The sequence below is a fragment of the Schistocerca cancellata genome, chromosome 2 (genome assembly GCF_023864275.1).
Source record: "Schistocerca cancellata isolate TAMUIC-IGC-003103 chromosome 2, iqSchCanc2.1, whole genome shotgun sequence".
Taxonomy (NCBI): domain Eukaryota; kingdom Metazoa; phylum Arthropoda; class Insecta; order Orthoptera; family Acrididae; genus Schistocerca; species Schistocerca cancellata.
In genome coordinates, this window is record NC_064627.1 from 142,320,545 (window position 1) to 142,343,636 (window position 23,092).

Sequence of the window (23,092 nt, forward strand, 5' to 3'; positions counted from 1 at the left end):
CAGACCTATCCCAAGATTTCTGCATGGCAAATGACAGTGCAAGAGCTGGGTTGGGAGTAGTGATATTTCAGGACTACAAACACGCATACGACCATCAAAATGGTGTATGTGTACACAAGACGATTGCCTTTGGGAGTCCGGACCTGACCTAAAGTGAAAGGAATTATTCGGTCACTGAATTAGAGGCCCTAGCAGTAGTATGGGGATTAAAGAAGTACTGGTACTTCCTGTTTGGGCGAAAGACACGGGTCTTCACCGATCACAAAGCACTGGAGTCCATACTCAGTGCAAAATTGAAGTATGGAAGGCTGGCAAGATGGGTGACACTGCTCCAGGAGTATAATTTCACCATAGAGCATGTGCCTGGTCGGAGCAACATCATTGTGGATGCACTATTCCGGACGCCGATAGGACTAGAGAGTAATGTGATAACACATCTCGAGGAGGAGCATTATTCTCTGTTCTATCTGCGCAAAGTAGCGTTTGCAAACTTTATCACGACTACACTGGGTAACATCAGGGCAGAACAGGACAGAGATCCCTTCTTGCTACAGCTGAAAGAAAGGGTGAGGGATTGACGGGAAACAGCGCTCAGAGCACATTACCTTCTGAGAAAAGGAATACTTTTTAATAGGACGGATCTAAATGCTTCGTTGTGGACGGTGTGTATACCGGATGAGGTTGTCAACAAGCTTATCTGGTACATACGCCTAAGCTATGCGCATTTCGGGCCGAGAAAATGTTTTCTGAAGCTCAGGGGAGTGTGCTATTTTAAGAACATGGAGCGGTGGATACAGAAGGTGTTAGAACGATGCAAGCAGTGCCAGAAGGCGAAGCCATCCACTGTTAGTATGCAAGCACCTCTGTACCCGATTATCCCAGAGAAATTGAGACAAATTGCAGCAACTGACCTGATGGGCCCCCTGCCGACAACACCACGAGGGTACAGGTTCATCCTTGTAACCCTGGTTGACATGAAAGTACAACACATTGACGGCCTTAAAATGTGCAAAGGGCGTAACTGTTAGCAGGGCGTTCTGCAAGGATTTTCTTGCAGACGTTGGACAGGTTGACTGCGTCTCGTCAGATAGCGGTCCACAATACCGATCCAAGACGTGGATACGGACGCTGACAAGACAAAAAATCAAACCAATCTTTATCTCGTTCGCATCCCAGCTCAAACCCAGCGGAGAGAACAATGAAGGATCTAGGGAACTTACGTAGAGTGTACTCCAGGAAGCGCCATGGCCACGCCCGGGTTCCCGGGTTCGATTCCCGGCGGGGTCAGGGATTTTCTCTGCCTCGTGATGGCTGGGTGTTGTGTGCTGTCCTTAGGTTAGTTAGGTTTAAGTAGTTCTAAGTTCTAGGGGACTTATGACCACAGCAGTTGAGTCCCATAGTGCTCAGAGCCATTTGAACCATTTTGAAGCGCCATGGAACATGGGACGTACTTTTGAAGGACTTTCAGGATGTCATTAACAAGCTCCCTAGTAGTACCAAATTGTTACGGCCGATGACAGTTTTAAAGAACAAATGGCCTCCCTAGAGGATTAGGGAAATCATTGACTTCCCACCCAGGATGCGCACACAGCACAGGGCAGTGATAGCTGAAGCTATATAGAGGATAAAACGTGCGGGAGAGAAACGCAGGCACGGGCAGAGAAACGGGCACAAGTGTGAGATTTTGTTGTTGGACAAAGAGTTCTGGTGAAATCACACTGTCTGTCCAATAAACAGAAGAAACTCTGCCACAAGTTTTTTGCACTGTATAATGGCCCTGTAAAAATTACAAGGAAAGCTCACGACAATGCGTACAAGCTGGAATCACTGAAAACCGGCAAATCACTGGGCTTACACCACATGAGTCACATTTGTGGGGTAGGTTTGGGTGACCACAAGTGCGGAGAATGTATGTAAATAGTGTATAATTAGATTAGATTTTTCTGATTTGTTGGTGATGTTTATTTGTATTAGCATAGGCAGTGTTTTATTTGTGCTTTGTGATATTTGTCTTATGTTGTGTGTATTTATTTTGCTATTTTTCATGTGTTTGTCTTATTTTGGTATGGATTGTGTCTATATTATGTGTTTCATGTTGAATTTTGTTGTAAGGGGACCACTGGGTCGGTTAGTATAGAAAATTTGCTTCAGCTGGGGGACAAACAATATTTAGAAGTATTAGATTAATTATAGAATGGGTTATCTTATGTAGATAACTTCCTATACAAAATTTTATGGCGAGGCTATTGGACAGGAGAACTTTCAGGACAAAATCTGGATCTGTGGTGGATGGATCTGGGGTGTGTTGAGCGTGTTGTGATGTGGTAGGTGGACATTGCGTTCCACTGAATGTGTTGCGTTTCTTGAGACGAGTGCAGGGTGTGATGTCTGATGCGGTAGTGTTCAGGACCCACCTGTTGCGTTATTAGCGTATGGCGATAGTGAGTGTTTTGGGTGATAATTATGAGGTGGTCTGTCCGATGCAGTAGTGTTCGAGACCCACCTGTTTTGTCAGTTGTGTTGCTAGTGTGAGTATGGTGATCAAAACGATTATCTGGTGGCCAGTCAGTCTGAATTAGGCGATAGGGACGCATCAAACGTGGATAATTCGTAATGGGAGCGATGAGGGCGTGGTGTGAAAAGGCGAGTTTTGAGCCGACATAGAAAGACCGGCTGGTCGCACGCAATAGCGTGATCGACACACCTTATTGATGATTTGCGCCGTAGGAGTGTTGTACAGATGTGTTAGCGATGCTAGCCGAGTCTGGGCTTAACTATTTGAGTTAAGCAGAGACGCTAAAACAACACGCCACACAGATTAAAGGAAGATAATGAAGTTCATCACAAGAGATAGATGCTCTGAAGTCCAGCCACAAGAGATAGATGCTCTGAAGTCCAGCCAAGAACCTTGACCACTATCACTGATTTTTACTTGCTGTAACTTGCAAAACTAACTCTTGTTTTGTTCAACAGATAAGCATGACGTTGAATTGAGCCTATCATTACAGACAGAAGCAGACTAGGAGCGGAAGACCAGTGCCATAACCAGTCAAATAAGCACAACATCAAAGGGGTATCGGAAAAATTCAGAGTCACGGTAACCTACAATAAAGTGCAACAAATGTTTTTAATTGTTCACAGATAATAGCAGCAACTGAGAGACGCCAGTGAAAGGGGTTTACTATAAAAGGTCACAGTATGTAGTAGTAGCATGTTGACGTCAACTGTAGAAAGTAGAAATAGAGAAATTAATAGTTAGAGACCATGTGGTGATGGATTAGATTAGATTAGATTAGATTAATACTAGTTCCATGGATCATGAATACGATATTTCGTAATGATGTGGAACGAGTCGAATTTTCCAATACATGACATAATTAGGTTAATTTAACAACATACTTAAGTTAATATAACAACTTTATTTTTTGTGTGTTTTTTTATTTTTATTTATTTATTTTTTTTAATTTTTTTTATTTTTTTTTAATAATTTATTTTCTTAATTTATATCTAAAAATTCCTCTATGGAGTAGAAGGAGTTGTCATTCAGAAATTCTTTTAATTTCTTCTTAAATACTTGTTGGTTATCTGTCAGACTTTTGATACTATTTGGTAAGTGACCAAAGACTTTAGTGCCAGTATAATTCACCCCTTTCTGTGCCAAAGTTAGATTTAATCTTGAATAGTGAAGATCGTCCTTTCTCCTAGTATTGTAGTTATGCACACTGCTATTACTTTTGAATTGGGTTTGGTTGTTAATAACAAATTTCATAAGAGAGTATATATACTGAGAAGCTACTGTGAATATCCCTAGATCCTTAAATAAATGTCTGCAGGATGATCTTGGGTGGACTCCAGCTATTATTCTGATTACACGCTTTTGTGCAATAAATACTTTATTCCTCAGTGATGAATTACCCCAAAATATGATGCCATATGAAAGCAATGAGTGAAAATAGGCGTAGTAAGCTAATTTACTAAGATGTTTATCACCAAAATTTGCAATGACCCTTATTGCATAAGTAGCTGAACTCAAACGTTTCAGCAGATCATCAATGTGTTTCTTCCAATTTAATCTCTCATCAATGGACATACCTAAAAATTTGGAATATTCTACCTTAGCTATATGCTTCTGATTAAGGTCTATATTTATTAATGGCGTCATACCATTCACTGTACGGAACTGTATGTACTGTGTCTTATCAAAATTCAGTGAGAGTCCGTTTACAAGGAACCACTTAGTAATTTTCTGAAAGACAGTATTGACAATTTCATCAGATAATTCTTGTTTCTCAGGTGTGATTACTATACTTGTATCATCAGCAAAGAGAACTAACTTTGCCTCTTCATGAATATAGAATGGCAAGTCATTAATATATAATAAGAACAACAAAGGACCCAAGACTGACCCTTGTGGAACCCCATTCTTGATAGTTCCCCAGTTTGAGGAATGTGCTGATCTTTGCATGTTACGAGAACTACTTATTTCAACTTTCTGCACTCTTCCAGTTAGGTACGAATTAAACCATTTGTGCACTGTCCCACTCATGCCACAATACTTGAGCTTGTCTAGCAGAATTTCATGATTTACACAATCAAAAGCCTTTGAGAGATCACAAAAAATCCCAATGGGTGGTTTTCGGTTATTCAGATCATTCAAAATTTGACTGGTGAAAGCATATATGGCATTTTCTGTTGAAAAACCTTTCTGGAAACCAAACTGACATTTTGTTAGTACTTCATTTTTACAGATATGTGAAGCTACTCTTGAATACATTACTTTCTCAAAAATTTTGGATAAAGCTGTTAGAAGGGAGATTGGGCGGTAATTGTTGACATCAGATCTATCCCCCTTTTTATGCAAAGGTATAACAATAGCATATTTCAGTCTATTAGGGAAAATGCCCTGTTCCAGAGAGCTGGGATGACTAAATTAATAAACGTTTATTTTATACACAGGGAAAGACCATCACGCTTGTTTCTATAATTTTGTTTTGAACGTCTTGTTTAAGAAATGTCTTTCTGTAAAATAATTGTAATGTATTGTACGTGATGACGTAAGAGGAAGTGGCTTAGGCAATAAGTAATCATGTATAAAATATCGTATCATTAGTGAGTGCAGTTTTATGTTCCTACAAGAACAGGCATACAGAGTATATTACTATAAACAAAACTACGTCTACTTTGCCTCTTCGGGTGGATTCCACAGTGCCAGGTCTTGTAGGCGATGACATCTCCGTCGGCGAAAGATTACAATCCTGGTAGGGATGCATTCTCACAGCGAACAATTGCGAGTGTAAACCAACCACTGCCAGCTGCTCCCTGCTCCACTTGCAACATCAAGTGAAAAATTAAGTCGACATCCCCAAAAAGAAAAAAAAAGGTCCATTAAGTATAACAGATTGTGCGGTCCCATTTGTTCCAAGTTTATTTTCCAAGCTAATTATATGTTTGTAAACTGGCATGCGGTGGCGGCGATGACGATAAAAACGTCGAAGAGGCATAGTGCTTGCAGATAGAGCTCACAGTGGAATGGTTCCGCTGGCTTTTTTTTTTCTTTATTGTTATTTTCAAACCTGGGTACAGGCAGGCCAGCAACAGCATGCTACGCCGCTCTTTGGCCTCAGAGAAACACACAAGATATAAAGGAAGACATCGAGAGAAAAAACATGGTGGACATAGAAACGGAGACAATCACTATTTAAAATACATGGAGCCGTTCACGGGCGTAGAGTCCAAGATAAAATTTGTTCAGACACTTGGACAGAGACGAATATTGTCACACGTGAACAGAGGTGCACAAAACGAATAATACTGAACCACTTAAGCACAAAACGACGATACACACAGAACACGAGGCGAGGCGTAGATCTCCGGCGCGCGAATGTTCACTAACCGTGTAGCAGTCCGGGGACCTGACAAGAAAGGAGGAGGGGGGGTGGGAGAGGGGAGAGCAGTTGCCAAGGGCAGGGGAGACGGGGGGAAGGGAGGATGGGAGAGGGGATGCCTGGGGGAAGAGGGGAGGAGGGAGGAGACAGGGGGAAAGGAAAGAGAAGGGAAGGGAAGAGAAGGGAGGGAGGGAGCCGGAAGGAAAGGACACAGGAAGTGGGGGGAGGATCAAAGTTGGTAGGAGGGGTAGATGGAGGGGAGGAGGACATCATCAGGGAGGGGGATTTTCCGCTGGCGTGCACTGCCCGCTTATATAGAGAGCGAACGACCTTGGTTACGTAACGACGCTGATAAGAGACTTTGACTGGCCAGCTGACGACGGGCGGGACAGCAGACAGAGAACCACAAGGGCACAGCGCAGAGCGGAGCGTGACCAAGGCGAGAACAATGAGCGGCTGGCAGGCGGCGGCGTATAAGTCAGCACAGCATGGGGCGGCTCTCCAGCAGACACAATGGCCCAGCTGCAAGGAAGGTGCGGGTTGCGACCCTCCCCGGAATGCAGGGAAGCGGTCTGGCCAAAGAGATTCACTTCCGCCGGGCAGGTGACGCAACGTGCAGAAGAGGACTGTCATGCAGAGAAGCATGAGTCCAGGCGTTTGGTTCGTGCGCCTGAATGTTATTGTGAAATGTGGAGGACAGAAGTTGGGAATGCCTACAAATGGAGGCTCTGCTGAGGAACCAAAAGGCTTACCTTTACCTTATTCTAAAACATGAGATTGCAAGAACCGAAGAAACACGAAGAGCCTGTATTTAGGTACACTACTTAGATGTTCATACATGAAGATTGACAACTAGATACAGATACACAGAATCCTCAGCCAGTGCAGAAGAATGATTAGGTTCCGAGGCCCACTGAAATCTAACCATTAATATTTCAATGTCCACGACCACAAATGACGAACAACGTCTGTTCACAGTCGCACACCAGGCTATCATTGGAGACGCAGGGAGTGATTCGCCACGCCCAGGTGACGAGGTTGGAACCGGACGGGACACTGCGCCACGGCCGTGGGTGCAGTGGTACGATCGAGTTGAGAGCAGTTGGTTTTCGCAGAATTCAGAGCTGCCATCCAAATCTGTTAGCGTGTGCTAAGTGCTTGCGAATGGTGCCTGTGCATGTGAATTAAATTTGCTGTTTATGCATGCAAACAAAGTGCCAAAGGGTAACGATATGCCCTAAGTCACTAGCCTCAAAATTAGAAAGACAGCTAGGAACTGTGTACTCACTAACCTCATTTATGTGTTTGCTTTTGTATAGATTCACTGTAGTAGGCCACTTCGTAGTTATTACAATATGTCTGCCTCATGATTAACATTAATGAATAAGGCAAGGCTCATTTTGGTCATCAGTCATAATTTTCTTGTCGTATTTTATTAATGTATTTGTTGTGTAGTTTTTGTGTATTTGTTTGTTTTGTCTTGTATTGATTTGATTCATGTGTTTATAAATTTGTTGTGTCACCTCTTTGATACATGCCAATTGTTTTATGTGATTTTGTACTATGTGTTATTGTGTCACTGTTTGAATACGTTTTTACGTAATTCTTTACGTGTTAGATAGTATTGAAAGAATCCACATAGATGTGATATTATTCTTGCCAGCAGTGGCCACACTAATTCAATAATTATTTCTGTGCTATTTCACAAAATGTTAACACTTTGACAGCACTGGACCTGAGCAGACCGTATTGAAATTTTGTAAAGTTAGAATGTCACATTGTCACCACAAACACGAAAACATCCAGCAACAGGAACACGATTTTGACGGAATGAAGTGAGCTTCAGATGGAAGGATATGTTAAAATTATTTTGTACTACTTTTGGGTAATCTGCTGAGCGTAAATTAAAGAGGGATTACCTGTCGAAAACAGTGGACACTTTAATGTGTAGTTGTAAAGTAGGGAAGGATGAATGGGATGAATGGACCTTACGTCAAACTCGTGAACAGGATAGGATGTAGTAACTTTGAAAATAAATGATTAAAATTCATTTGATCATGGACAAGAGTAAGTTTTGCTGAGTTTTGCTATACCTCTGGACTGCGTTCCATCAAAGAGGAAGGGAATGTAAATGTAAATATATTTTTGTCCATTAGTAATTTACTTGCCTTTCAGTACTTCGTGAGACACGAATCAGTTTTGACTTGCAATTTTTTTTTTTCGAACCTCAGGACTATGTACCAGCATAACAGGATGAATTAAATGTAAATGTAAATGCGTTCGTGTCCATAACATATTTAATTGATTTTGAGTATTTTGGGGAACATGAGACCAAAAATTGTTTGCATTTGTCGTAACTCAGGACTACTATCCAACATTATAGTGGCGACTATAGAGTAAATGTCTGCGTTCCATAATAATGATTAATAATATCTTGATAAATGTATGTATACAAGTATGATTGGAGAGTGAATGCGCAGGAGGCATTGGCACTTAAATTCCTTATCACAAACGTAATGTAGCAAGCTCATAATATGTACAGATATGAATTCTGTACGGCGTGAGGTAACTCCAAATGAGTCAGCTCACCTGTACACAATTAATGGAGGAGGATGGGGTATTCTAAGGTAGCAGTATTTTGCACCTTACTGTAATATAACAATTGTTGCAAAGACGAGTTAGATATCGGTTATTAATTATCAGGCAATCAGCCTATTGAAATTAATATAGGGAGTATCAGAAGGCATCAGATGCGTATTAACTTTAAGAAATTCGCATGTTGCATGAAGTCGGGGTTGAGGTGATATTTTCACGTAGTTTGGCTGGGGCGGACGTGCGGCACTACTCAAAGGCAAGGCAGCGGGGCGCGGAACTTTACAACCGACCATTACAAGTCGGCGAGCGAAAGCGTCCCACTGGGGTAGACGCACCGCCGGGGCAGGTAGGCAGTTAGGCACCCATTGCGTGCACAACAGACAGGCCTTCGACGGACGGTGCCTCGTTGGCGCTGGGCGTTACGCCGACGCCACTATGTCGAGAAGAGCTGGGGCCTAAGAGAGTCTTCCCACAAGTCTTAGTTTTCTGGGGCTTTCTAAGAAACGCGGTTAAGCTAGTGCAATTATCTTTCCCCGTGCGAGGGCGAACAGAGAGACACGATTGGTGGGTTCAATTTTGAACGGAGTTTCAGTTTGTTCCAAAACATTCTAGGTGCAGTATGGCGCGGAATGTTTTGATTGACTGGAAGAAGCCAGGAAATAATAGTGGGAGCGAACTGTGCTGGTCTAGAGCCACGAGATTGGCCAGCTCGAAAAATAGCGTGGGGGTGCTGATTTTTGCAGAGGGAAGCTTTTGGAGCTGTTATCGAGGAGAAGCGTCTTAGCACCTGCAGCGAGCGGACTTCGTGCTTTCGGCTCTGCTGTAGGAGAGTAAATTCTTTTCAGTACGCTGTGCAGGACGTTGAATAAGTCTGCCAGCTGCAACTGAAACTGGTATTCAGTCAGGGGAACTGTCGTGTTTTACTGTTGGAGACAGGCTGATTCCGCCATTTACGGTTGGGAATACTGTCTCACAGAAAGCAGACAGGAGCCGAGCAATTTCCTTGAGCCACACTTTATTAAAGACGTTACTGGATTCCGCCTTTAGGTTGGTGAGTCCCGTCTTAACGAGTGCGAGACGATTGGAAAAAAAGCAGAATTAGCTTCTGAATAGGAGTTTACGAACAGGAAGCCTGTTCGCGAAAGTAAATTCATTTTTGTTACAATTGAGACTCCTCGACGATGCGGACGCCATCGGCAGCTTGCTGACCTGTCCACGACGCTGCATTTGGTAACATGATGCTCAGCTTCGGCATTTAATCCGATATTACGAACGCCTGTGATTACCAGAGCTCAGTTTTCCAGCCACACTCTTATTGAGAATTTGGTAATTGAAGAAGATTTGTGTGACGTATTTTATGCCGTCTGACAAGGGGAGAGAGTAGAAAATAACAAGTACAGATGCGTTATCCGAACATAAGAGTTAGGTTTGGAATTTAAGGGCCGTTGCCATTATTAGCTTGATTTTATCACTTATAAATGTACGTCATTCTTCAGTTTGAAGTTAGGAACATTATTGTTCAATAAACGTGTTCAATGCTATCCTTGTTTGTTTAGTAGTGATCAGTTCCCTGAACACTATTTAGTTATTAAATATTAATCAAAATTAGTAAAGAGGCAGTTTTAATTAACAGGTTGGGTCTCATAAGAGGCCTTCAGCCAGAGCCAACGACCCGATCCAGTAGGGAAAGTGAACAAGTAAAAGCATTCTTGTTAAAACCCCCCGACATTTGGCGGACCCGCCTAGGATCCCTCATCATCATTTATTGAAAAAACACCCCTTCCAAGATCCCTTGTCGACAGCACTCATTACTTCATGGAAGTAAACTGGTAGTTGTGTTGCACAAGAACGATTTTTTCTGAATCCGTGTTGGTTATGTATCAATAAGTCTTTTCTTCAAGGTGATTCATAATGTTTGAGTACAGTATATGCTCCAAAATCCTACTGCAAATTGAGATCAGTGATATGGATCTATATTTCAATGGGTTACTCCTATTTCCTTTCTTGAATATTGATGTGACCTGTGCTACTTTCCAGTCTTTAGGAACAGACTTTTCGTCAAGTGAGCAGTTGTATATGATTGCTAAGAAAGGCGCTATTGTGTCTGCATACTCTGAAAGGAACCTGATTGGTATATCATCTGGACCGGAAGACTTGCCTTTCTTAAGTGATTTTAGTTGTTCACAACGCCTAAGATATCTACTTTTATGTCACTCACGCTAACAGTTGTTCTGGTTTCGAATTCTGGAATATTTACTTCATCTTCTTTCATGAAGGAATTACGGAAATTTGTATTTAGTAACTCCGCTTTAGTGCCACCATCATCGGTAACATTTCCACCGCTATCGCGCAGTGACGGTATTGACTGTTTTTTGCCACTGGTGTACTTTACATACGATCAGAATCTCTTTGGATTTTCTACCATATTTTGAGACAATGTTTCATTGTGGAAACTGTTAAAAGCATCTCGCATTGACGTCCGCACTAAATTTCGAGCTTCCGTGAAACAGCCAGTCTTGGTGACTTTGCGTTCTTCTGAATTTGGCATGCTTTTTTCGTTGCTTCTTCAACAGTGTTCTGACGTGTTTTGTGTACCATGGTGGATCAGTCACGTCTCTTATTAACTTATGCGGTATGAATCTATCTATTGCTGTCGATACTGTATCTTTGAATTTGAGCCATATCTGGTCTACACTCACATAATTAGCTTGGTAGGAATGGAGACTCTCTCTTAGGAAGGCACCAAGCGAATTTTTATCTGCTGTTTTAAATAGATATATTTTGCGTTTATTTTTGGAGGTTTTGGTTGATATGGTTTTGAGCCTCGCTACAATGACCTTGTGTTCACTAATCCCTGTATCCGTCATGACGCTCTCTATTACATAAGGATTATTTGTGGCTAAGAGATCAAGTGTGTTTTCACAACCATTTACAATTCGTGTGGGCTCATGAAGTAATTTGTCAAAATAATTCTCAGAGAAAGCATTTAGTACAATTTCGGAAGATGTTTTCTGTCTACCAGTTGCGTTGAACATGTATTTTCGCCGACAAATCGAAGGTAGATTGAAGTCCCCACCAATTATAACTGTGTGAGTGAGGTACGTATTTGTAATGAGATTCAAGTTTTCTTTGAACTGTTCAGCTATTATATCATCTGAGTCGGGGGTTTGGTAGAAGGAGCCAATTATTATTTTGGTATAGCTGTTGAGTATAGCCTCCACCCATAGTAATTCGCAGGAGCTATCTACACTCATGCTCTTAAATTGAGGATAATGCTGATACATAGTGAAACAACGCTCTGGTGGGCGGTTTGCAGCTTTAAATCACCTCGGGGTATGACCATGCGGGGTATGACCATGCGGTACATTTGACCTGCGGTCGTCGCACGGTGGCACTGGCAGCAGTCCACATACGCAGAGGTGTGTTGGTGCACGTCAGAGGTTAGGTTAGGTTAGTGTTGTTTAACGTCCCGTCGACAACGAGGTCATTAGAGACGGAGCGCAAGCTCGGGTTAGGGAAGGATGGGGAAGGAAATCGGCCGTGCCCTTTCAAAGGAATCATCCCGGCATTTGCCTGAAACGATTTAGGGAAATCACGGAAAACCTAAATCAGGATGGCTGGAGACGGAATTGAACCGTCGTCCTCCCGAATACGAGTCCACTGTGCTAACCACTGCGCCACCTCGCTCGGTGTGCATGTCAGAGTACAGTGCAACGAGTAAGTGTGCAGACGTTTTCAGACGTGCTAATGGTGACTGTGTATTGAAAATTGCTCAAAGAGCACATATTGATGACGTTATGAGGGCTAGAATACTAGGGCGACTGGAGGCTGGTCAAACACAGCAGGTCGTAGCATGGGCCCTCCATGTGCCACAAAGTGTGATCTCAAGATTATGCCAATGATTCCAGCAGACAGGAAACGTGTCCAGGCGCTACAGTATGGGACGTCCACAGTGTACAACACCACAAGAAGACCGATATCTCACCAAGAGTGCCCGCAGACAGCCACGGGGTACTGCAGGTAGCCTTGCTCGGGACCTTACTGCAGCTACTGGAACAGTTGTCTCCAGACACACAGTCTACAAACGACTGAACAGACATGGTTTATTCGCCCGGAGACTTGCAAGGTGCATTCCACTGATGCCTAGTCACAGGAGAGCCCGTAAATCCTGGTGTCAAGAACACAGTACGTGGTCATCAGAACAGTGGTCCCAGGTTATGTTCACGGACGAGTCCAGGTATAGTGTGAACAGTGATCCTCGCCGAGTTTTCATCTGACGTGAACCAGGTACCAGATACCAACCCTTTGATATCCTTGAAAGGGACTTGTATGGAGGTCGTGGATAGATGGTGTGGTGTGGGATTATGATTGGTGCATGTACACCCATGGATGTCTTTGACAAAGGAACTTTAACAGGTCAGTTGAATCGGGACGTCATTTTGCACCAGTATGTCCGCCTTTTCAGGGGTGCAATGGGTCCCACCTTCCTCCTGATGGATGATAACGCACGGACCCACCGAGCCGCCAGCGTGGAGGAGTACCTTAAAACAGAAGATATCAGGCGAATGGAGTGGCCTGCCTTTCTCCAGACCTAAACACCATCGAGAACGTCTGGGATGCTCTCCGTCTGACATGACGGATGATTGGGAACTTTACACTACTGTCTCTCTCTTCTCCCCCTGCATATGAAATACTGTGTGCATTAATGACTTCATATATGACGGCGGGTTTTAAACTGAAAATAAAGTAACTTGCATCTGTGGAAGCTGAAGTGTTTGCTCTGGAGTGACTATTTGGCTCTCATGATTTTTAACTGCCATCATGAGTCAATTTTGGAAGATTCGAGGATGATGGACAGAACCAGATGCGACAAGGGGACGCCGTCATACCATTTAACCCATTACTTGCCAAAACTGTATTATTTTATTTTTTCAACCTAGTTTTTGCAATAAATGTGAAATGGCAAATGAAAGGAAAAACTGACTTGAAAAATTTGAGTATATTTTTAAAACAACTACAATGTCCCTTTTTGGGACACTGGGAAAATTAGCTATCAAAATGCACAATATTATTGTCAATGCAGAAAACTACAAGACACATCGTGAACAACATAAAAACACTCTTTGTAATATTATTGAGTGTTTATTCAGTACGAAATGAAACAAAAAACTTGTCGTGTACACTAATATTGCACTTATAACATATTTTTGTTACTTTTTTCCTCTTGCAGTATTCACATTTCCTGAATCTAGCCGTACATCTGTGCTCACCTATCCTCCCATCCGTTTGCTACCTTGTGGTCCTCCGCTTTTTGATGTTGCGCCTGTTTTCTTTGAAAGGTAGATCACCACCATTCTCCTTCGGACACCCAAAAGTGAGAGCTTATCATCTGGGTTAGCAATTAGGTATGCGCGCCATGTGTTTACCATGTCAATCATCTGGGTGAATAATGGCCACCACTATTTCTTTGATCAAATAAAGTGATAACTGTTTGTCTAGTAGATCAACACCACCCATATGGCCATTGTATTCTTGAACGAGATGCGGGTTCACAACAGATCTCCCCTTTTTCTCTGTTCGTGAGTATCATTTAGCACAGCTCAAAGGGGTAATGCACTGTAGTTTGTGGTTACACGTACTAGTTTGTTGTCCCTCCATTTCACTACGACAACTTCATGCTCTTTGCCAAAAATATAGCCACAGAATCCTCATCCCTCCTGGTTAGAAATTCTACAATACCTGCTACATCTTGGTCAATGCAGTAATTGTTCAGTGCATTTTCTTCAATGCCTTCTACAACTGTTATTTCATCTGCAATGAGTGAAATATTCATCTCCACTCACTTCATAGCTCTCCACTTCTGCTTGAATTTCTTTAACTGCCAGGTCCACATGGCATGTTTTATCCTATTGGAAACGTAAAATGTGAAAGGGATTGTTTCATTCTGTTACCTAACCCTGGAAACAATCTCATACAATGTAAAGAAAGTAGATCTTAACAATGTAAATAGTAATTTTTGTATGTAAGACGTGTATACATTAATACGGCGTTTCATTGCAGTAGTCATAATCTGAAATGGCATTGTTGCATTATTGGGACGCGTAAAATAAATTGACATTGAACTTATTTCAGGAAATCTGAAATATACTGAATGTTTCATAGATACCCGTATGTTCATAACAAACACACACCCACAACTAAATCAGAATTCACTTTTGTACAGAAACTACCAGGAGACATACAGTGTAGCCAAGTGCGGAGACAGAAAATAGGCAAATTAATTTCTTTCCAAAAACAAGCTAATTAGAAAAAAATTATTTCTTTCCAATTTTCAGGCATTGTCAGTAACAACCTTTACATATAATAATCAAAGCCAAAAATTTCATTACTTACGTCGAAAGAAATAAAATACAGGGTGTATCAAAACGAATCACCCGATTTAAAAAAAAATCATAACTATTATGTTATTTGAGATATGTGCATGAACAGCTTACTGTTGGAAAGAGCAAACTCTCGAGGTTTACATGTTTCCCGCTAGGTAGCAGCAGTGTGTTATGACTTCAGTTCTTGTAAAACTGTGTCGGGACAACAGAAAGCCTTTTGTGTTCTACGTTTTGCGCAGTGCGCGTCAGTTACAATTGCTCATTGTGGCTTTCATACTAGGTATGGAGTGGATCCACGTACAGCGCAGAGCATTAACGATGGCATGAACAATTCCGAGAAACTGGTTGTTTGTACAAAGGCAAATCGCCGGACCGTCCACGACTGGCTGACACAGACGTTGAACACATCCGCCATAGTTTTACAAGCAGTCCGCAGAAATCCGTTCGCTGTGCATCTCGCCAGCTCAACATGCCCCTGATGTCCGTATGGCATGTTTACGACGACGTTTACACATGAAACCACACGAAATTCAGCTAATGCAAGCTCTTCGCGAATGTGAAAATCTACAACGTGCGGAGTTCTGTAATTTCGTTCTTTGCAAGATGGAGGATGACAGTTTTCTTCCACGCTTAGAGTTTAGTGACGGGGCAACATTCCATTTAAACGGAATTTTGAACTGTCATAATGTGAGAATATGGGGTACGGAACAATCACATGAAGTTGTAAAACATGAGAAGGACTCTCTAAAATTTAATGTCTTCCGTGAAGTTTCACGGGAAAAGGTGTATGGTCCATTTTTCTTTGCCGAGAACGCTGTAACATGAAGCTAATATCTCGATATGCTTGAGAACTTTCTTTTCCCACAGTTGGAGACTGATTCGAACGACTTCATTTACCGACAGGATGGGGCACCGCCATACTGGTATCTGGAAGTGGGAATTTTTAAATCAAAGAATTACTGATCCATGGATCGGCCGCAGCCTTACAGTACTGACCTCCAAGGTCACTGGACCTGACCGTACGTCATTATTTGATGTGGGGGGTTATGAAAAACTGTTTATGTGCCTCCGTTACTAACAATAGTCAATGACTGGGTCATCGCATAACAGCAGCTGTGGAGACTGGAACTCATGCTCGCTGCAGAATGGGAACAATTTGAATACCGCATTAACATATACCATGCATCTGAAGGGGGACATATTGAACACCTATGAAAAGATATGGAAAAAAAATTGAGTTCCCTATTCATCACAAAACAAAACTCATTGTATATGTTTATTAGTTTCGGAAATATAGACGTGTGCAAATAGAATGATTCTTTTTGGCACTCTGAATTTGCGCCCCAAAAAAAGGGGATTGGTAAATAATACACTACTTGCCATTAAAATTGCTACACCAAGAAGAAATGCAGATGATAAACGGGTATTCATCGGACAAATATACTATACTACAACTGACATGTGATTACATTTTCACGCAATTTGGTGCATAGATCCTGAGAAATCAGTACCCAGAACAAACACCTCTCGCCGTAATAAAGGCCTTGATACGCCTGTTCATTGAGTCAATCAGAGCTTGGATGGCGTGTACGGGTACAGCTGCCCATGCATCTTCAACACGATACCACAGTTCATCAAGAGTAGTGACTGGCGTACTGTGACGAGCCAGTTGCTCGGCCACCATTGACCAGACGTTTTCAATTGGTGAGAGATCTGGAGAATGTGCTGGGCAGCGCAGCAGTCGAACATTTTCTGTATCCAGAAAGGCCCGTACAGGACCTGCAACATGCGGTCGTGCATTATCCTGCTGAAATGTAGGGTTTCGCAGGGATCGAATGAAGGGTAGAGCCACGGGTCGTAACACATCTGAAATGTAGCGTCCACTGTTCAAAGTGCCGTCAATGCGAACAAGAGGTGACCGAGACGTGTAACCAATGGCACCCCATACCATCACGCCAGGTGATACACCAGTATGGCGATGACGAATACACGCTTCCAATGTGCGTTCACCGCGATGTCGCCAAACACGGATGCGACCATCATGATGCTGTAAAAAGAACCTGGATTCATCCGAAAAAATGACGTCTTGCCATTCGTGCACCCAGGTTCGTCGTTGAGTACACCATCGCAGGCGCTCCTGTCTGTGATGCAGCGTCAAGGGTAACCGCAGCCATGGTTTCCAGCTGATAGTGCATGCTGCTGCAAACGTCGTCGAACTGTTCGTGGAGATGGTTGTTGTCTTGCAAACGTCTCCATCTGTTGACTCAGGGATCGAGACGTGGCTACACAATCCGTTACAGCCATGGGGATAAGATGCCTGTCATCTCGACTGCTAGTGATACGAGGCCATTGGGATCCAGCACGGCGTTCCGTATTACCTTCCTGAACCCAACGATTCCATATTCTGCTAACAGTCGTTGGATCTCGACCAACGCGAGCAGCAATGTCGCGATACGATAAACCGCAATCGCGATAGGCTACAATCCGACCTTTATCAAAGTCGGAAACGTGATGGTAGGAATTTTTTCTCCTTACACGAGGCATCACAACAACGTTTCACGAGGCAACGCCGGTCAAGTGCTGTTTGTGTATGAGAAATCGATTGGAAACGTTCCTCATGTCAGCACGTTGTAGGTGTCACCACTGGTGCCAACCTTGTGTGAATGCTCTGAAAAGCTAGTCATTTGCATATCACAGCATCTTCTTCCTGTCGGTTAAATTTCGCATCTGTAGCACGTCATCTTCGTGGTGTAGCAATTTTAATGGCTAGTAGTGTATTGTTGATTTCCGTCAAAACTGACGTTTTCCGTGCGCATTTGGACAGCAACAGCGCTGAAATCAGCGGCTTAGGACTAATGACGAAAGAAGATAGTCTCGTGGGTCTGTGCAAGGCTAGAGACCTCATTAAAGAAAATACGCGAGGAAAGGAGTATAGAAGAAAGGCAGGAGTTCAAAATGGCTCTGAGCACTATGGGACTTAACATCTGAGGTCATCAGTCCCCTAGAACTTAGAACTACTTAAACCTAACTAACCTAAGGACATCACACACATCCATGCCCGAGGCAGGATTCGAACCTGCGACCGTATCGGTCACGCGGTTCCAGACTGAAGCGCCTAGAACCGCACGAGCACACCGGCCGGCCAAAGGCAGGAGTGTTATGGTTTATAGCAGGGGCGGGCAGGAATCCTGCACGTGTGCGGTGCACATGTACGTGTGCAGTTAACAGATGTTCTGCGCTGGCCACCAGCTTCTCTCCCCTCCCCGCCATACCGTCTCAGCGCTTCTTCCTTTGTAATGTGTCTTGATTCCTGGCCTGCTTTATTGAATGAAGGAATAAGGTTAGTAGGAGTGCTTGAAAGTAATCGTGGTTTGAAACAGTACCTATTACCTACGATACGTTTTATTTAATTATCACAGGTGGAGTTTACAATACGTTTAATGTCTGCAACAAAATTTCTACATAAAGACAAACGCAAACAGTTACATAAATTTTCATTACTGATGTTTGATCTTAACCGAGACTTTCATAACAGAAAAAAATCTCTCACAAACGTATGTCGAGCGAAACATTGACATTATCTTCATGGCTTCCTGATGGAAAGGAGGAAACTCTTGCTGTGAAAAGTCGTGATAAAAATCTATTACACGTCTTGCCAAAAGGAACTTGTCTCTCAGACGAGAATTACGCTGTAGATCTATTAATTCCATTTGCAAACTGGGATGAATATCATCTATAGAAACAGCAGATTGTCTCGAGAACTATTCAAAACCTTGGGATAAGTAAGATATATCCCCAAATCGCTTGAGAAATTCCTCTTTTATTGCACCAAGAACGGCAACATACTGAAATTTATTATAATGGCGTTCAATATTAAACTTCCGCTGACCAGCCAGAATACTGTCACATATTATACATTTCCAATTTTCACGTTTTTGCACAGAGAAAAAAATGATTCTCCCATTCCTTTTTAAAAGATAGCAAATCTCCAATTCTCCATTTCCTTGATTCACTCTACATTTTCCGGTTATTGAAATACAACGTTCACTACGTAGTGGTCGCTTCGCTTCAACGTCCGCATCTTAGCCTGGTACTACACTGCCGCAACCTGCTGGCTGTCGCCACTGCCCCTGTCGACGACTGCACGCGAGCAGCACACGTGCAGCGCTGTGCGCTCATGAGCCGCGTGCAACGTTTGCCCGCCCCTGGTTTATAGGATAGAAGTGTAAAAATTGTAAAGCTGTCTGGTGATGTTCTTACCACTGGCTTCCTGCGGTGTTGTTCCATCATCTGCTGCTTGGCCTGGAGACTGTGTGCACGAACGAGTCGACGGCTGATCATCAACAGGTGGTGCAGGTGTGGCCACAGTGCTGGCCTTCTGCCTCGAGGACCGCTTGCGGGCTCGGCCTCGTTTCTTGTACGTGGGAGTCATGAAGTCGGCCAGCACCAGACCCCTCCTGGGGGAAGCGGCGGTCTCTTCAGTCGCCGGGACGTCCGGCGGAAGCGCGGCAGGCTGGCGCCCTGCCGCCACGTCGGCGTAGGAAACAGTCTGGATGCCCTGCGGTTCATCACCGACTGTTGTTCCTCCCTTTGCATCGCCTGTTACTTGCCTCTTGTCTGGAAGTTCACCAATGACACCGGCCGATCCACCCTGTGACAAATGCGCCGTTACCGACCTTTCGCAGTTAAAATACATACAGGTCATTACAATTAGCAATACCATGAAAACGGCATGCAACAAAACTGCATTAAGTACAGGGTGTAAATTTTGACAAACCAGAATAACTCGAAAAATAAGCTTCACACGAAAAAATGTGTAGAATCCAAAGTTGATAATTTTCGAGGGGGACATTTTCTGGTGCTAAAATTAGCCCGCCACCCCCAGGCTCCTGGAGCTGGGGCGGGAGGCAACTTTAAGATTTCAAATGAGAACCCCTATTTTTATTGCAGACTCATATTCTACACAAAAAAATACGTACATTTTGTCTTAAGCATTTGCTTTGATTCTGGATGCACTGTTGCCTGGTTAATGACCCAGTGGTACCCTTGTATTGCATCCTGAATCACAAACGTAAAATTTTCTGGAAAATCAGAAATTTTTGAATTTAGGGTATTTTGTGTAATAGACAATGCTGTAGAGGACACATCTCTAAAAACAATCATGTTGTTGTTGTTGTTGTGGTCTTCAGTCCTGAGACTGGTTTGATGCAGCTCTCCATGCTACTCAATCCTGTGCAAGCTTCTTCATCTCCCAGTACCTACTGCAACCCACATCCTTCTGAATCTGCTTAGTGTATTCATCTCTTGGTCTCCCTTTACGATTTTTACCCTCCACGCTGCCCTCCAGTACTAAATTGGTGATCCCTCGATGTCTCAGAACATGTGCTACCAACCGATCCCTTCTTCTAGTCAAATTGTGGCACGAGCTCCTCTTCTCCCCAATTCTATTCAATACCTCCTCATTAGTTATGTGATCTACCCATGTGATCTTCAACATTCTTCTGTAGCACCACATTTCGAAAGCTTCTATTCTCTTCTTGTCCAAACTATTTATCGTCCATGTTTCACTTTCAGAAACGACTTCATGACCCTTAAGTCTATACTCGATGATAACAAATTGCTCTTCTTCAGAAACACTTTTCTTGCCATTGCCAGTCTACATTTTATACCCTCTCTACTTCGACCATCATCAGTTATTTTGCTCCCCAAATAGCAAAACTCCTTTACTACTTTAAGTGTTTCATTTCCTAATCTAATTCCCTCAGCATCACCCGACTTAATTCGACTACATTCCATTATCCTCGTTTTGCTTTTGTTGATGTTCATCTTATACCCTCCTTTCCAGACACTGTCCATTCCGTTCAACTGCTCTTCCAAGTCCTTTGCCGTCTCTGACAGAATTACAATATCATCGGCGAACCTCCAAGTTTTTAATTCTTCTCCATGGATTTTAATACCTACGCCGAACTTTTCTTTTGTTTCCTTTATTGCTTGCTCAATATACAGATTGAATAACATTGGGGATAGGCTACAACCCTGTCTCACTCCCTTCCCAGCCACTGCTTCCCTTTCATACCCCTCGACTCGTATGACTCCCATCTGCTTTCTGCACAAATTGTAAATAGCCTTTCGCTCCCTGTATTTTACCCCTGCCACCTCCAGAATTTGAAAGAGAGTATTCCAATCAACATTGTCAAAAGCTTTCTCTAAGTCTACAAATGCTAGAAACGTAGGATTGCCTTTCCTTAATCTTTCTTCTAAGATAAGTCGTAGGGTCAGTATTGCCTCTCGTGTTCCAACATTTCTACGGAATCCAAACTGATCTTCCCCGAGGTCGGCATCTACCAGTTTTTCCATTCGTCTGTAAAGAATTCGCGTTAGTATTTTGCAGCTGTGACTTATTAAACTGATAGTTCGGTAATTTTCACATCTGTCAACACCTGCTTTCTTTGGGATTGGGATTATTATATTCTTCTGAAAGTCTGAGAGTATTTCGCCTGTCTCATACATCTTGCTCAGCAGATGGTAGAGTTTTGTCAGGACTGGCTTTCCCAAGGCTGTCAGTAGTTCTAATGGAATGTTGTCTACTCCCGGGGCCTTGTTTCGACTCAGGTCTTTCAGTGCTCTGTCAAACTCTTCCGCAATATCATATGTCCCATTTCATCTTCATCTACATCCTCTTCCATTTCCATACTATTGTCCTCAAGTAAATCGCCCTTGTATAGACCGTCTATATACTCCTTCCACCTTTCTGCTTTCCCTTCTTTGCTTATAACTGGGTTTCCACCTGAGCTCTTGATATTCATGCAAGTGATTCCTCTTTCTCCAAAGGTCTCTTTAATTTTCCTGTAGGGAGTATCTATCTTACCCCCAGTGAGCTTCTACATCCTTACATTTGTCCTCTAGCCATCCCTGCTTAGCCATTTTGCACTTCCTATCGATCTCATTTTTGAGACGTTTGTATTCCTTTTTGCCTGCTTCATTTACTGCATTTTTATATTTTCTCCTTTCATCAATCAAATTCAATATCTCTTATGTTAGCCAAGGGTTTCTACTAACCTTCGTCTTTTTACCTATTTGATCCTCTGCTGCCTTCACTACTTCATCCCTCAAAGCTACTCGTTCTTCTTCTACTGTATTTCTTTCCCCTATTCCGTTCAGTTGTTCCCTTATGCTCTCCCTGAAACTCTGTACAACCCCTGGTTCTCTCAGTTTATCCAGGTCCCATCTCCTTAAATTCCCACCTTTTTGCAATTTCTTCAGTTTTAATCTACAGTTCATAACCAATAGATTGTGGTCAGAGTCCATATCTGCCCCTGGAAATGTCTTACAATTTAAAACCTGGTTCCTAAATCTCTGTCTTACCATTATATAATCTATCTGATATCTTCTAGTATCTGCAGGGTTCTTCCATGTATACAACCTTCTTTCATGATTCTTGAACCAAGTGTTAGCTATGATTAAGTTATGCTCTGTGCAAAATTCTACCAGGCGGCTTCTTCTTTCATTCCTTAGCCCCAATCCATATTCACCTACTATATTACCTTCTCTCCCTTTTCCTACTCTTGAATTCCAGTCACCCATGACTATTAAATTTTCGTCTCCCTTCACTACCTGAATAATTTCTTTTATCTCATCATACATTTCATCAATTTCTTCGTCATCTGCAGAGCTAATTGGCATGTACTACTGTAGTAGGCATGGGCTTCGTGTCTAGCTTGGCCACAATAATGCGTTCGCTATGCTGTTTGCAGTAGCTTACCCGTACTCCTATTTTTTTTATTCATTATTAAACCTACTCCTGCATTACCCCTATTTGATTTTGTATTTATAACCCTGTACTCACCTGACCAAAAGTCTTGTTCCTCCTGCCACCGAACTTCACTAATTCCCACTATATCTAACTTTAACCTATCCATTTCCCTTTTTAAATTTTCTAACCTACGCTCCGATCCGTAGAAAGCCAGTTTTCTTTCTCCTGATAACAACGTCCACTTGAGTAGTCCCCGCCCGGAGATCCGAATGGGGGACTATTTTACCTCTGGAATATTTTACCCAAGAGGACGCCATCATCATTTAATCATATAGTAAAGCTGCATGCCCGCGGGAAAAATTACTGCTGTAGTCTCCCCTTGCTTTCAGCCGTTCGCAGTACCAGCACAGCAAGGCCGTTTTGGTTAATGTTACAAGGCCAGATCAGTCAATCATCCAGACTGTTGCCCCTGCAAC

General features: G+C 42.8%; 1 protein-coding gene across 1 annotated transcript in view; it reads right to left on the reverse strand.

Moving 5' to 3' along the window:
• Positions 1-23,092, reverse strand: part of LOC126151944 (uncharacterized) — a 157,826-nt gene that overhangs the window by 38,174 nt on the left and 96,560 nt on the right. The window contains exon 3 of the mRNA XM_049915975.1: positions 19,124-19,514. Within this exon, the coding sequence (XP_049771932.1) occupies positions 19,124-19,514 (391 nt within the window). The remainder of the gene's footprint in view (positions 1-19,123; positions 19,515-23,092) is intronic.